The sequence below is a fragment of the Oncorhynchus tshawytscha genome, unplaced genomic scaffold, assembly GCF_018296145.1.
Source record: "Oncorhynchus tshawytscha isolate Ot180627B unplaced genomic scaffold, Otsh_v2.0 Un_contig_6265_pilon_pilon, whole genome shotgun sequence".
NCBI lineage: Eukaryota > Metazoa > Chordata > Actinopteri > Salmoniformes > Salmonidae > Oncorhynchus > Oncorhynchus tshawytscha.
The window spans coordinates 151,924-168,905 of record NW_024609426.1 but is presented as its reverse complement, the minus strand read 5'-3'; the positions used below and the strand labels follow the sequence as shown (position 1 = coordinate 168,905).

At 40.7% G+C, this 16,982-nt stretch overlaps 1 protein-coding gene across 1 annotated transcript; it reads left to right on the top strand.

The window, feature by feature from the left end:
• Positions 1 to 473: 473 nt before the first annotated feature.
• On the top strand, positions 474 to 15,622 carry LOC112225112 (protein NDRG1-like; the record flags this gene model as incomplete). Its single annotated transcript, XM_042315255.1, is given in 12 exon segments — positions 474 to 581; positions 979 to 1,020; positions 5,187 to 5,292; positions 5,637 to 5,757; positions 6,899 to 6,961; positions 7,509 to 7,569; positions 8,837 to 8,923; positions 10,012 to 10,068; positions 11,885 to 12,051; positions 12,787 to 12,886; positions 13,077 to 13,164; positions 14,877 to 15,622. Coding segments are annotated over 12 exon segments (1,164 nt in total). The 3' UTR covers positions 15,086 to 15,622.
• Positions 15,623 to 16,982: the final 1,360 nt, after the last annotated feature.

Sequence of the window (16,982 nt, the reverse complement as noted above, 5' to 3'; positions counted from 1 at the left end):
CTGACACATATGGTCCGCAGCATCATGGCGAATGTTACCTTGACAGATGCTGCTTGATGTTTCCATTTGTTGACCATGGCAAAAAAGCCTACAGAAGCGTTACAGAATAATGCAGCCAATGTAATACCTAAATCCCCACTGTATAACAAATCCAATAGCTTTGCTATCGATTTAAAATGTGATATTGATGTTTTTTTTAAATATGTTGGTTGTTTCACTTAGGATTTCTCCCAAACTGCACCCTATTACCCATGTAGTGCACTACTTTTGACCAGAGACCGCTTGGCTCCTGGTCAAAAGTAGTGCACTACATAGGTAGTAGAGACCATTTGGCCCTGGTCAAAAGTAGTGCACTACATAGGGAATAGAGACCATTTGGTCCTGGTAAAAACTAGTGCACTATATAGGGAATAGGGTGCCAGTTGGGAAGCAACCATGAGTTTCTTGTGCAACTTTTCTTTTTCATTCAACAGGGTGCTCATCAACATCAACAGGCTTCTCAGCAGATCCCCTCTTTGATGGAGCTGGATGAGGTTGACCTGGAGGAAAATGAGGCGCAGGTCAACGTTAACCCACTTCCTGTGAGTCTTTTAGTTGTTTATACACCTGGAAAGTTCTGGATATCAGTTTGGATTAAATGGTGCACAGGTCATTCAAAATACAGGAATAAAACATTCAGAACAATTATTTAGGGTGCCATTTGGGACGAAACCTAAAGTTACTTAAAACCATACTGTTGCAGATTATACAAATATCTCATATGTTACCCTATTCCCTTTCTAGTGCATGACTTTTGACCAGGGCCGATAGTGCTCTGGTCAAATGTTGTACTCTCTAGGTTACCATTTAGGATAGACTCTCTATCTTTTTCTGTTGATGGCATTTTTGATAAAACAGAGTTTAACAACTCACTCCAACAAGTTGATTTATGATATGGTAGTCTGTGGTTAATGAGATGGATTTTATTTTGTCCTTCAGGGGCTGACAGGGGCGGTTACTAGACTTATGGTCGGCTTTAGGGTACGTATCAACACCTAAAACCCATGTATTTACATCATAACAGCTGCAAGGTAACAATGTACCAGTTACTCACTACAGTATGTAACTACCATGTAGATACACAGGTTATTACACACAATGTAAAGTAGGACAAATTCATAAAGAGGAAACCCTGTGCAGAGCAGTGTATCTTGAGATCCAGGTGCTGGTTTTGGCAAAGGATTTTGGTGTTGAGGCAGGTTACCTATTTTACCATTATTTAACTTTGGCAAGTCAGTTAAGAACAAATTCTTATTTTCAATGACGGCCTAGGAACGACAGATTTTTACGTTGTCAGCTCTGGGATTCGATCTTGCAACCTTTAAGTTACAAGTCCAACGCACTAACCACTAGGCTACCCTGCCGCCCTAGTATTCTGAATGTACTGGGTGAGGTAGAAGCTGACACAGGAGCAGGTGTCCTGGTTAGAGGATGAGGATAAGGAGAGAGACTTGAGGTTTTAGAGAGTCTATGCTCCCGTTTATAATAATCCATTCCGTTTCCATTACTGACTTGTTTGTGTGGTTGGATACTGTGAGGCCCAGATAACAGAATACAAGGATAAATGCAGGAGAGTTCTTCACAAATACATGGGTTGTTTGGCTCTGAACTAAAGGGCAAAGGAACTCTGCTATTTAACTGTTCAGGGAAGTCAGGAACCAATACACGCTGTCAGTCAGGAAAGCAAAGGCCAGCTTTTTCAAGCAGAAATTTGTATCCTGTAGCTCTAACTCCAAAAAGTTTTGGGACACTGTAAAGTCCATGGAGAACAAGAGCACCTCCTCCCAGCTGCCCACTGCACTGAGGCTAGGTAACATGGTCACCACTGATAAATCCATGATAATCGAAAACGTCAACAAGCATTTCTCAACGGCTGTCCATGCCTTCCTCCTGGCTACTCCAACCTCGGCCAACAGCCTCGGTTTTTCTAATGACTGCCTTGCCTGGTTCACCAACTACTTTGCAGACAGAGTTCAGTGTGTCAAATCGGAGGGCATGTTGTCCGGTCCTCTGGCAGTCTTTATGGGGGTGCCACAGGGTTCAATTCTCGGGCCGACTCTTTTCTCTGTATACTGTATATCAATGATGTTGCTCTTGCTGCGGGCGATTCCCTGATCCACCTCTACGCAGACGACACCATTCTGTATACTTCTGGCCCTTCCTTGGACACTGTGCTATTTAACCTTCAAATGAGCTTCAATGCCATACAACACTCCTTCCGTGGCCTCCAACTGCTCTTAAACGCTAGTAAAACCAAATGCATGCTTTTCAACTGTTCGCTGCCTGCACCCGCACGCCCGACTAGCATCACCACCCTGGATGGTTCCGACCTAGAATATGTGGACATCTATAAGTACCTAGGTGTCTGGCTAGACTGTAAACTCTCCTTCCAGAGTCATATCAAACATCTCCAATCTAAAATCAAATCTAGAGTCGGCTTTCTTTTCCGCAACAAAGCCTCCTTCACTCACGCCGCCAAACTTACCCTTACTGACTATCCTACCGATCCTCGACTTCGGCGATGTCATCTACAAAATAGCTTCCAATACTCTACTCAGCAAACTGGATGCAGTTTATCACAGTGCCATCCGTTTTGTTACTAATGCACCTTATACCACCCACCACTGCGACCTGTATGCCCTAGTCGGCTGGCCCTCGCTACATATTCGTCGCCAGACCCACTGGCTCCAGGTCATCTACAAGTCCATGCTAGGTAAAGCTCTGCCTTATCTCATTTCACTGGTCACGATGGCAACACCCACCCGTAGCACGCGCTCCAGCAGGTGTATCTCACTGATCATCCCTAAAGCCAACACCTCAATTGGCCGCCTTTCCTTCCAGTTCTCTGCTGCCTGTGACTGGAACGAATTGCAAAAATCGCAGAAGTTGGAGACTTTTATTTCCCTCACCAACTTTAAACATCTGCTATCTGAGCAGCTAACCGATCGCTGCAGCTGTACATAGTCCATCGGTAAATAGCCCACCCAATTTACCTACCTCATCCCCATACTGTTTTTATTCATTTACTTTTCTGCTCTTTTGCACACCAGTATCTCTACCTGCACATGACCATCTGATAATTTATCACTCCAGTGTTAATCTGCTAAATTGTAATTATTCACCTACCTCCTCATGCCTTTTGCACACAATGTATATAGAACCTTTTTTTCTACTGTGTTATTGACTTGTTTATTGTTTACTCCATGTGTAACTCTGTGTTGTTGTCTGTTCACACTGCTTTGCTTTATCTTGGCCAGGTCACAGTTGTAAATGAGAACTTGTTCTCAACTAGCCTACCTGGTTAAATAAAGGTGAAATAAAATAAAATAAATACGGGTTGCAAGTGCACTCAGAGCATAGAGATGTATAGAGATCTCTAACATGGGCAGCGCCATTGAAGACTGATACGTAGAGACCTCTACACATCTCTATGGCCTGTTAACTAAAGAGTGTGAGAAAAATGACAGCCTTTTCTACAATGGGACCACATTGGTTGGTGGCAGCTTAATTGGTTAGAACAGGCTAGTGGTAATAGCTGGAGCGGAATCAGTGGAATGGTATCAAATACATCTAACACATGGTTTGATGCCATTCCATTTGCGCAGGGTCAGCCATTATTATGAGCTGTCCATGTGTGGCTGTGCGGTCTGTGTGGTTTCCAGATGTAGAGTAACCTGTCAGTAGTTTAGGATCAAGCTAGACTAGAGAGAGGCTATAGATCACTGAAGGTTCATGAAGGTTGTTTTTATAGAGCAATGCTGATGCACTTTTGACCTTAAAGTGGCAATCTGCAGTTTGAACAATAACAAACCCGCCACCCCGTCACTGTGTCGGTAAACCGCTGAGGGTTGGGGCTGGAGAAATCTAACCACCCTCAAATTCATAGACAAAGCTATGGATGCAAAAAAAATATATAGTTTTAACCATGTTTTGAGGCTATACAGTGTTTGTTTACAATTACCCGTAATGAGTGCAGGAATACACCCCCCCAAAAAACTACAAAGTACAGTATAGACATAACACACCAGAGACATTGGATTTTTACATAATGGCTTTTGGTGGGAAATATGGACTTAGCTATGTACCGGTATATCTGTTGAAATGGACATGGTACAGATGATGAAGTAACAGCCCTCCTTGTGTCTGCACTGTGTCTGCACCTTTAGAATTATCACCATTGATAAGATCAGGTTAGATCTTCCCATTTAACATAGATTCAATACTAGAAACACAGAGTGAAGTTTTGAATCCTTGCACTGATTTACTACTATATATTTACTACTATACATTTACTACTACGTATATATTTACTACTATACATTTACTACTACATATACATTTACTACTATATATTTACTACTATACATTTACTGCTACATATACATTTACTACTATATATTTACTACTATATATATTTACTACTATACATTTACTACTACGTATATATTTACTACTATACATTTACTACTACGTATATATTTACTACTATACATTTACTACTACGTATATATTTACTACTATACATTTACTACTACATATATATTTACTAATATACATTTACTACTATATATTTACTACTATACATTTACTGCTATACATTTACTACTATATATTTACTACTACGTATATATTTACTACTATATATTTACTACTATACATTTACTGCTATACATTTACTACAATACATTTACAACTATATATTTACTATACATTTACTACAATACATTTACAACTATATATTTACTACTATACAACAGTTGTTTCCATCTTTTTAAAGATTTTTTTCTTTAATGTGCCCAATATGTAAAATTCTACCACTCCTCCTTAATGCCTCAGATATTTTAGAAATGTCATTACACACTGGTCTGGAAGTACTATTTTATTAACTTCTTTGGACTTGACCTTAAACCAGAAAGGGGGGAATGGCATGCTTAACATCAGTGGGTCCCAACGAGGGGTACTAGGACCCCTGGGGCTACTTGGCCTATCCACAGGCGTTACTTGAAAAGCTTACTGGTAAAATGCACAAAGGTACATCAAGGGTACTCCGGGCAAAGCAAAATTCAGTTGGTGGTACAGTAACCGAAAAGGGTTGGGAACAGTTATAGTTGTGGGGTTTGTGTAAACCAGTTGTTTTGCCATGGCAGGAGGATGACGTGGAGACTCAGTTTGGACAGGTCCACTGCACCATGAAGGGGGTTCCCAAGGGTAGCCGCCCCGTCATCATGACCTTCCACGATATTGGACTGAACTGTATGTTTTGTGGTTGTTGTGAGACACCTCTGTCTGGGCAGTCCAGTTGATCTTAAGTTTACTTTATTGTTATTGTGCACATCTGGCAGCTAAGAGATAAGTTCCATTCCATATTGATATGCATCTAAACCAGTGAGAGTACAGCGCTTTGATGACAAACAGAACTTTAAACAAATGACTTGTTTTTAATGTGTTAATTCAGACTTGCATGTCATGATCTGTATACAGTCCCATATGATTGTTCAATTCAATGTCCATTTCAAAAGCAGCAATGCACAAGAAAGAAAAAACAAACATTTAGGAGCACTTTGCTGAACTTGTCTTATATTCTCCTGTGTGTCTAGACAAGTCGTGCTTCAACCCCCTGTTCAGCCACGAGGACATGCAGGAGATCATGAGGCACTTTGCCGTGTGCCACGTTGATGCCCCTGGGCAGCATGAGGGTGCCTCCACTCTCTCCACAGAGTGAGTGACCAGTGCCAACCTCAATTAGCAGCATGAATTTGTGCTTTGCAGGCGGGTTATTGAGTTGAAGATTCTCTGGTGGTTGTAGTCCTCAGTGTACCATGAAATTGATTAGAAACAAATTAGTCAGATCCAAGGATTTCACATGGCACAGATCCCATCTGATCTAGTCCCATCTGTTGTTAGTCTTAGTGGACACTGGGAACTAGTCCCATCTGTTGTTAGTGGACAATGGGATCTAGTCCCATCTGTTGTTAGTGGACACTGGGATCTAGTCCCATCTGTTGTTAGTGGACACTGGGATCTAGTCCCATCTGTTGTTAGTGGACAATGGGATCTAGTCCCATCTGTTGTTAGTCTTAGTGGACACTGGGATCTAGTCCCATCTGTTGTTAGTGGATGGACACTGGGATCTAGTCCCATCTGTTGTTAGTGGAGACTGGGAGTCCCATCTGTTGTTAGTGAACACTGGGATCTAGTCCCATCTGTTGTTAGTGAACACTGGGATCTAGTCCCATCTGTTGTTAGTGGAGACTGGAATCTAGTCCCGTCTGTTGTTAGTGGACACTGGGTTTTAGTCCCATCTGTTGTTAGTGTTAGTGGACACTGGGATCTAGTCCCATCTGTTGTTAGTGGACACTGGGATCTAGTCCCATCTGTTGTTAGTGGACAATGGGATCTAGTCCCATCTGTTGTTAGTGTTAGTGGACATCAGGACTAAGAGCAGCTGCCTGCCATGCTATTCCACTGTCACATGGCACCTGGTCCACAAGACTCTTAAACAGTCAACATCGGGGACCGAGTCACTCCTAGGCTACTGTAGGTCACTCTACATGAATGTGGAGGTAGTAGAATGTTTCCAGTGAGAAAATAGATGATATCCACAGGGTTGAAAGACAATGACAAGGCACCAACAGATAATAACAAATGGATGATACATTCATTTGAAACATGTCAACAACAACAACATGTTTGAGAGACAAGTTTGGCACAATAACATTATGTCTTCATCCTAAATGGCACCCTATTCCCTTTACAGTATAGGGAATAGGTTGCCATTTGGGACACATTCATGACTTGTTTTGTGTTAGTGATGATGAGGAGCACTTGGGGTAACTTTTGTTCTGGTCTTCCGCTGCAGGTACACCTACCCCTCTATGGACCAGCTCTCTGAGACTCTCCCTCAGGTCCTCAAGCACTTTCGGTAAATCACAGATCAACGTTTATTTGTCACATACACAGTTTACAGCAGGTATAAATGGTGCAGCTAAATGTGTACTGGCAAGCTCCCTCAACAGTGCAGTACAAATATCAACATAAACATGATTTAAAATATATATATATATTTACACTACCGTTCAAAGGTTTGGGGTCACTTGTACATTTCCTTGTTTTTGAAAGAAAACCATTTTTTTTGTCCATTAAATTAACATCAAATTGATCAGAAATACAGTGTAGACATTGTTAATGTTGTAAATGACTATTGTAGCTGGAAATGGCAGAGATTTTTTATGGATTATCTACATAGGCGAACAGAGGCCCATTATCAGTAACCATCACTCCTGTGTTCCAATGGCACATTGTGTTAGCTAATCCAAGTTTATAATTTTAAAAGGCTAATTGATCATTAGAAAACCCTCCTGGATCAAAAGACATTTATTATGTGGATAACTAAATATAAATTACAGTCAGGAAGAGGTTTACATCCTCTTCTTATTAGAAGCTTCAATCCTCTTCTTGTTTCCTTTCAGGTTTAAGAGCGTCATTGGACTGGGCAGCGGTGCTGGTGCCTACATCCTCGCTAAATTTGCTGTGAGTGGATTTAGTTGTCGTTGAACTCTTTTGTTTTTGTTCAATTGAGCAGCCATAATTCAACGAGGATTTAAACCGAGTAAAAGTCATTCAACATACCACAGTGTTGATACTGATATAACATAATCTTGATAATTGTTATTGCCAAGCAAATCAAATCACATTTTATTGGTCACATACACATGGTTAGCAGATGTTATTGCGAGCGTAGCGAAATGCTTGTGCTTCTAGTTCCGACCGTGCAGCAATATCTAACATGTAATCTGACAGTTCCACAACAACTACCTAATACACACAAATCTATGTAAAGGACTGGAATAAGAATATATACAGTACATATATGGATGAGCAATGACAGAGCAGCACAGGCAAGATGCAATAGATGGTTTACAGTATATACATATGAGATGAGTAATGACAGAGCTCAATAGGCAAGATGCAATAGATGGTTTAAAATACAGTATATACATATGAGATGAGTAATGACAGAGCTCATAGGCAAGATGCAATAGATGGTTTAAAATACAGTATATACATATGAGATGAGTAATGACAGAGCTCATAGGCAAGATGCAATAGATGGTTTACAGTATATACATATGAGATGAGTAATGACAGAGCTCAATAGGCAAGATGCAATAGATGGTTTACAGTATATACATATGAGATGAGTAATGACAGAGCTCATAGGCAAGATGCAATAGATGGTTTACAGTATATACATATGAGATGAGCAATGACAGAGCTCAATAGGCAAGATGCAATAGATGGTTTACAGTATATACATATGAGATGAGTAATGACAGAGCTCATAGGCAAGATGCAATAGATGGTTTACAGTATATACATATGAGATGAGCAATGACAGAGCTCATAGGCAAGATGCAATAGATGGTTTACAGTATATACATATGAGATGAGCAATGACAGAGCTCAATAGGCAAGATGCAATAGATGGTTTAAAATACAGTATATACATATGAGATGAGTAATGACAGATATGTAAACATTATTAAAGTGTCTTTTGGAATGTTTTTTTGTTTGTACACATCTACACTGTCCTGTACTGTACAGACACTGAGTAGCCTGTGTGATGGTTATCACCGAGTTAGACGAACCCCTGAAACAATGAAGCTCATAGTAGATATCACAACAAAGTTCATCTTGTTGTGATAAGTGTTTGTGTCATTTCCTGCTCTCTGAATCCTAAATATGTCCCAAATGGGTTGTGCTATGTTCTTCATGTCTTTATTCTTCCTGTCTACAGCTGAACCATCCAGATAAGGTTGAGGGACTTGTCCTCATCAACATCAATGCACGTGCAGAGAGCGTGATTGATTCACTTACACACAAGGTAGCATAGCATAACATAACTAACATAGCATAGCATGACTAACATAAGATAACATAATTAACATAGCATAACTAATATATCATAACATAGCATAACTAACATAACAGAGCATAGCATAACTAGCATAGCATAGCATAAGTAACATAGCATAACTAACATAACATAGCATAGCATAACTAACATAGCATAGCATAAGTAACATAGCATAACATAGCATAACTAACATAACATAGCACAGCATAACTAACAGAGCAAAGCATACCATAGCATAATTAACATAACATAATTAACATAGCATAATTAACAGAACATAGCATAACATAACATAGCAAAATGAACATAACTAACATAGCATAGCATAAGTAACATAGCATAACTAACATAGCATAGCATAACTAACATAGCATAGCATAAGTAACATAGCATAAGTAACATAGCATAACTAGCATAGCATAACTAACAAAGTTAAGTTAAGTGCTTTTGAAAATGTAAATAAAAGAATATGCAATATCTGTATTTGTTTTGTATTATTGTTAAGACCCTCCAACATAACAATCCACATTGTGGTGGGTCTTTCAGGCTAACATAACAATCCACATTGTGGTGGGTCTTTCAGGCTAACATAACAATCCACATTGTGGTGGGTCTTTCAGGCTAACATAACAATCCACATTGTGGTGGGTCTTTCAGGCTAACATAACAATCCACATTGTGGTGGGTCTTTTGGCTAAAATGTAAATAAAATCCAATATCTTTCAGGCTAACATATCCACATTGTGGTTGTTTTGGCTAACATAACAATACATTGTTAAGACTTTCAGGCTAACATAACAATCCACATTGTGGTGGGTCTTTCAGGCTAACATAACAATCCACATTGTGGTGGGTCTTTCAGGCTAACATAACAATCCACATTGTGGTGGGTCTTTCAGGCTAAGCTCATGGTGACATGCTGATTTACTCTGATAGAGTTAAATTCTTAGGGGATTATGTATAAATATGCTTTAATGTCCTTTGTGTTAGATCAGAGCCTGGCTTGGAGGAGCCTGCACACACCACTGTAAACTCCCAACTCTCTCTCTGTTCAGATGACTGGCTGGATCCAAGCACTTCCTGATCATGTTCTTAACCACATGTTTGGAAAGGTAGAAACAGGAACTATAGTAGCACTAACACCTTAATGACTGTTTCATCTACTACACTACAACCACTGACAGTCCGTATGGAAAGGTAAGGGTTAGATAGAAACAGGAACTATAGTAGCACTAACACCTTAATGACTGTTTCATCTACTACACTACAACCACTGACGGTCCGTATGGAAAGGTAAGGGTTAGATAGAAACAGGAACTATAGTAGCACTAACACCTTAATGACTATTTCATCTACTACACTACAACCACTGACAGTCCGTATGGAAAGGTAAGGGTTAGATAGAAACAGGAACTATAGTAGCACTAACACCTTAATGACTATTTCATCTACTACACTACAACCACTGACAGTCCGTATGGAAAGGTAAGGGTTAGATAGAAACAGGAACTATAGTAGCACTAACACCTTAATGACTATTTCATCTACTACACTACAACCACTGACAGTCCGTATGGAAAGGTAAGGGTTAGATAGAAACAGGAACTATAGTAGCACTAACACCTTAATGACTGTTTCATCTACTACACTACAACCACTGACAGTCCGTATGGAAAGGTAAGGGTTAGATAGAAACAGGAACTATAGTAGCACTAACACCTTAATGACTGTTTCATCTACTACACTACAACCACTGACAGTCCGTATGGAAAGGTAAGGGTTAGATAGAAACAGGAACTATAGTAGCACTAACACCTTAATGACTGTTTCATCTACTACACTACAACCACTGACAGTCCGTATGGAAAGGTAAGGGTTAGATAGATAGAAACAGGAACTATAGTAGCACTAACACCTCAATGACTGTTTCATCTACTACACTACAACCACTGACAGTCCGTATACAAAGAGCAACATATTGTTTTGAAACATCCTAAAGATGTAGCTTTGTTCAATAAACTGTCAACATAAGACTTCTGTCCCCCTCTGGAAGCTACACTTGTCCCCCTCTGGAAGCTACACTTGTCCCCCTCTGGAAGCTACACTTGTCCCCCTCTGGAAGCTACACTTGTCCCCCTCTGGAAGCTCACCCCCCTCTGGAAGCTACACTTGTCCCCCTCTGGACACTTGTCCCCCTCTGGAAGCTACACTTGTCCCCCTCTGGAAGCTACACTTGTCCCCCTCTGGAAGCTACATTTGTCCCCCTCTGGAAGCTACAGTATATGCATGATTATGAATGATACAATTACATTTATATTTAAATAGCTATGAATTGTTGTGAAACATCAACCCTTTGTTATGGATGTTTATAGTCGGTGATAAGGCATTATAAACTATGTTACAAGGCATTATAAACTATGTTACAAGGCATTATAAACTATGTTACAAGGCATTATAAACTATGTTACAAGGCATTATAAACTATGTTACAAGGCATTATAAACTATGTTACAAGGCATTATAAACTATGTTATAATGCATTATAAACTATGTTACAAGGCATTATAAACTATGTTACAAGGCATTATAAACTATGTTATAAGGCATTATAAACTATGTTATAAGGCATTATAAACTATGTTACAAGGCATTATAAACTATGTTACAAGGCATTATAAACTATGTTACAAGGCATTATAAACTATGTTACAAGGCATTATAAACTATGTTACAAGGCATTATAAACTATGTTACAAGGCATTATAAACTATGTTACAAGGCATTATAAACTATGTTACAAGGCATTATAAACTATGTTATAATGCATTATAAACTATGTTACAAGGCATTATAAACTATGTTATAATGCATGATAAGTATGTACATCATAGAAAGCGTTACCGTTGAGATTTGTTCTTTGCGCAACAGGAGGAGATCCAGAACAACCCTGATCTGATCGCCACATACCGCAACCACATCACCAATGATGTCAACCAGTCCAACCTGGCCCAGTTCTTCAAGTCCTACCAGAGCCGCAGGGGCCTGGAGATCGAAAGGCCTGTCCCAGGGAGAAACATTAACGCCAGAACTCTGCAGTACGTCACACGGACCGACTCAGCATCAGGACCCTGACTCTACCTGGCCACATGACCTGACCAGGGAAAACTCAGGGCCCTAGCTACTCATGATTGTTTCAGTTATGATATTGACTATGAGTATTAGTTATGCTATTGACTGAGTATTAGTTATCATATTGACTATGAGTATTAGTTATGCTATTGACCATCATTATTAGTTATGATATTGACTATGAGTATTAGTTATGCTATTGACTGAGTATTAGTTATCATATTGACTATGAGTATTAGTTATGCTATTGACCATCATTATTAGTTATGATATTGACTATGAGTATTAGTTATGGTATTGACTGAGTATTAGTTATGATATTGACTATGAGTATTAGGTATGGTATTGACTGAGTATTAGTTATGGTATTGACTGAGTATTAGTTGTGATATTGACTGAGTATTAGGTATGATATTGACTGAGTATTAAGTATGGTATTGACTGAGTATTAGTTATGATAATGACTGAGTATTAGTTGTGATATTGACTATGAGTATTAGTTATGCTATTGACTGAGTATTAGTTATGATATTGACTATGAGTATTAGTTATGATATTGACTGAGTATTAGTTATGCTATTGACTGAGTATTAGTTATGATATTGACTGAGTATTAGTTATGGTATTGACTGAGTATTAGTTATGATATTAACTATGAGCATTATTAGTTAAGTAGCTAATTAATCTGCTGACTCCTGCAGGTGTCCTGCTCTGTTGGTGGTGGGAGACAGCTCCCCTGCAGTTGAGGCTGTGGTCGAGAGCAACGCAAAGCTCAACCCAACACAGACCACACTGCTCAAGGTGAGTTTAATGTGTGGCTCAGACAGATGTAACAATTCATATTACTGTCAAAAGTACTTTGTAAGTAAAGATTCGCAACCACAATGTCATTGACCATCCAAGAACAATACATGTGATTGATAATGAGAAAGGGTTGTTGTGATCAAATGACGGTTGGTTGGCCAATGATCTTTTGTCTCTGTCCAATCAGATGGCTGACTGTGGAGGACTTCCCCAGGTGAGCCAGCCTGGCAAACTGACAGAGGCCTTCAAGTACTTCATCCAGGGCATGGGTTACAGTAAGTATCATGGGTTACAGCAAGTATCGTGGGTTACAGTAAGTATCATGGGTTACAGCAAGTATCATGGGTACAGCAAGTATCGTGGGTTACGGTAAATATCGTGGGTTACAGTAAGTATCGTGGGTTACGGTAAGTATCATGGGTTACAGTAAGTATCGTGGGTTACAGTACGTATCGTGGGTTACAGTACGTATCGTGGGTTACGGTAAGTATCGTGGGTTACAGTAAGTATCGTGGGTTACGGTAAGTATCGTGGGTTACGGTAAGTATCGTGGGTTACGGTAAGTATCGTGGGTTACGGTAAGTATCGTGGGTTACGGTAAGTATCGTGGGTTACGGTAAGCATCGTGGGTTACAGTAAGTATCGTGGGTTACGGTAAGTATCATGGGTTACGGTAAGTATCGTAACTCACATTTCCACTATCCCTGCACCTAAACACACAATGTTTCCACTATCCCTGCACCTAAACACACAATGTTTCCACTATCCCTGCACCCAAACACACAGTTTCTACATTATCCCTGCACCCAAACACACAATGTTTCCACTATCCCTGCACCTAAACACACAATGTTTCCACTATCCCTGCACCTAAACACACAATGTTTCCACTATCCCTGCACCCAAACACACAGTTTCTACATTATCCCTGCACCCAAACACACGTTTCCACTTCACAGAAGCTGTCGTTGTCATGCGCTGAGAGAGAACTGAAGAACAAGAACTCAAATGTAGCTACCAGCCTCCTAGTGTATCCAGAGACTATTCACTTTCTATGACAGTGCTTCTCATTGGTGTCCCCTCCACTAAGACTATGGGCTCTATTCAAACATTGTCCCCTCCACTAAGACTAGGGGCTCTATTCAAACGGTGTCCCCTCCACTAAGACTAGGGGCTCTATTCAAACGGTGTCCCCTCCACTAAGACTAGGGGCTCTATTCAAACGGTGTCCCCTCCACTAAGACGAGGGGCTCTATTCAAACGTTGTCCCCTCCACTAAGACTAGGGGCTCTATTCAAACGGTGTCCCCTCCACTAAGACTAGGGGCTCTATTCAAACGGTGTCCCCTCCACCAAGACTAGGGGCTCTATTCAAACGGTGTCCCCTCCACTAAGACTAGGGGCTCTATTCAAACGGTGTCCCCTCCACCAAGACTAGGGGCTCTATTCAAACGGTGTCCCCTCCACTAAGACTAGGGGCTCTATTCAAACGGTGTCCCCTCCACTAAGACTAGGGGCTCTATTCAAACGGTGTCCCCTCCACTAAGACTAGGGGCTCTATTCAAACGGTGTCCCCTCCACTAAGACTAGGGGCTCTATTCAAACGCTGTCCCCTCCACTGAGACTAGGGGCTCTATTCAAACGGTGTCGCTGAAGCGTTAGAAATGTAACAGTCATTTCCAGTCGAGGCGACGTACTGTGTGTAGCATTTACCGTGAATGCAGTCTCTGCATTGCATTTCAATCACGCTGTAATACAGAATTTCCGCGATACGGATTGAATAGATCCCTCAGGCACTGGTCAAAGCAATACACTATATAGGGAATAGGGTGGACGTGACAATTACATTGATGGAAGCTACACTCTATCTGCAATATTAAAGGTGATCTACCCCCTAAACATAAAAAAAATATGTATGCTATGCTAGTTATGCTATGTTATGTTAGATATGCCAAGCTATGGTAACTGTCTCTCCTTCCTTCTCTTAGTGTCCTCAGCCAGCATGACCAGACTGGTGAGGTCCCGCACCGCCTCAGGCTCCAGCATCGCCTCCTGCGACAGCAGCAGGAGCCGCTCTCACGCCAACGACCACCAGCCCGCCCGGGAGCACACCGACGTGTCCATGGAGAATGTCTCCAACAGCACCGTAGATCAGACAGTTGTCGTGTCCAGCAGCAAGACTGAGGACGTCTGCTAGTGCCCTGGTCACTGAAAGGTCATAGGTTGTCTCCTAAATGGCTCCCCATTTCCTTTATAGTGCACTACTTTTGACTATGTGGGAAATAGGGAGCCATTTGGGACACAGCCCCAGTGTCCCTAAACCCTGACCTCATAACCCCTGTCCTGTCTACCCTACTGCCTGTGTTGCTGCTGACAATAAACCTCATAACCCCTGTCCTGTCTACCCTACTGCTTGTGTTGCTGCTGACAATAAACCTCATAACCCCTGTCCTGTCTACCCTACTGCCTGTGTTGCTGCTGACAATAAACCTCATAACCTCTGTCCTGTCTACCCTACTGCCTGTGTTGCTGCTGACAATAAACCTCATAACTCCTGTCCTGTCTACCCTACTGCCTGTGTTGCTGCTGACAATAAACCTCATAACCCCTGTCCTGTCTACCCTACTGCCTGTGTTGCTGCTGACAATAAACCTCATAACTCCTGTCCTGTCTACCCTACTGCCTGTGTTGCTGCTGACAACAAACCTCATAACCCCTGTCCTGTCCTGTCTACCCTACTGCCTGTGTTGCTGCTGACAATAAACCACAACATATGGCTATGATAGACTGTCCTCTACCTATGCTCTGTTCTCACTGCATTGTGGGTAATAAGAGTTTATACCCAACGGTTGTCATACTGTATGTCATTTGGGTGATATGTAATCTGTATGGATGTTCCTCTGTGGAAATAGTATCTCTGATATGTTAGAATGTAACAATGCCGGGGGTTTCCACCATTAACATGTAATGGACAGTTGTGGTGTTAAAGACATCTGTGTCTATTGTCTGGCTTTTTATATGTGATGGACAGTTGTGGTGTTAAAGCCATCTGTGTCTATTGTCTGGCTTTTTATATGTGATGGACAGTTGTGGTGTTAAAGCCATCTGTGTCTATTGTCTGGCTTTTTATATGTGATGGACAGTTGTGGTGTTAAAGACATCTGTGTCTATTGTCTGGCTTTTTATATGTGATGGACAGTTGTGGTGTTAAAGACATCTGTGTCTATTGTCTGGCTTTTTATATGTGATGGACAGTTGTGGTGTTAAAGCCATCTGTGTCTATTGTCTGGCTTTTTATATGTGATGGACAGTTGTGGTGTTAAAGACATCTGTGTCTATTGTCTGACTTTTTATATGTGATGGACAGTTGTGGTGTTAAAGCCATCTGTGTCTATTGTCTGGCTTTTTATATGTGATGGACAGTTGTGGTGTTAAAGACATCTGTGTCTATTGTCTGGCTTTTTATATGTGATGGACAGTTGTGGTGTTAAAGACATCTGTGTCTATTGTCTGACTTTTTATATGTGATGGACAGTTGTGGTGTTAAAGCCATCTGTGTCTATTGTCTGGCTTTTTATATGTGATGGACAGTTGTGGTGTTAAAGCCATCTGTGTCTATTGTCTGACTTTTTATATGTGATGGACAGTTGTGGTGTTAAAGCCATCTGTGTCTATTGTCTGGCTTTTTATATGTGATGGACAGTTGTGGTGTTAAAGACATCTGTGTCTATTGTCTGGCTTTTTATATGTGATGGACAGTTGTGGTGTTAAAGCCATCTGTGTCTATTGTCTGGCTTTTTATATGTGATGGACAGTTGTGGTGTTAAAGACATCTGTGTCTATTGTCTGGCTTTTTATATGTGATGGACAGTTGTGGTGTTAAAGACATCTGTGTCTATTGTCTGGCTTTTTATATGTGATGGACAGTTGTGGTGTTAAAGCCATCTGTGTCTATTGTCTGGCTTTTTATATGTGATGGACAGTTGTGGTGTTAAAGCCATCTGTGTCTATTGTCTGGCTTTTTATATGTGATGGACAGTTGTGGTGTTAAAGACATCTGTGTCTATTGTCTGGCTTTTTATATGTGATGGATC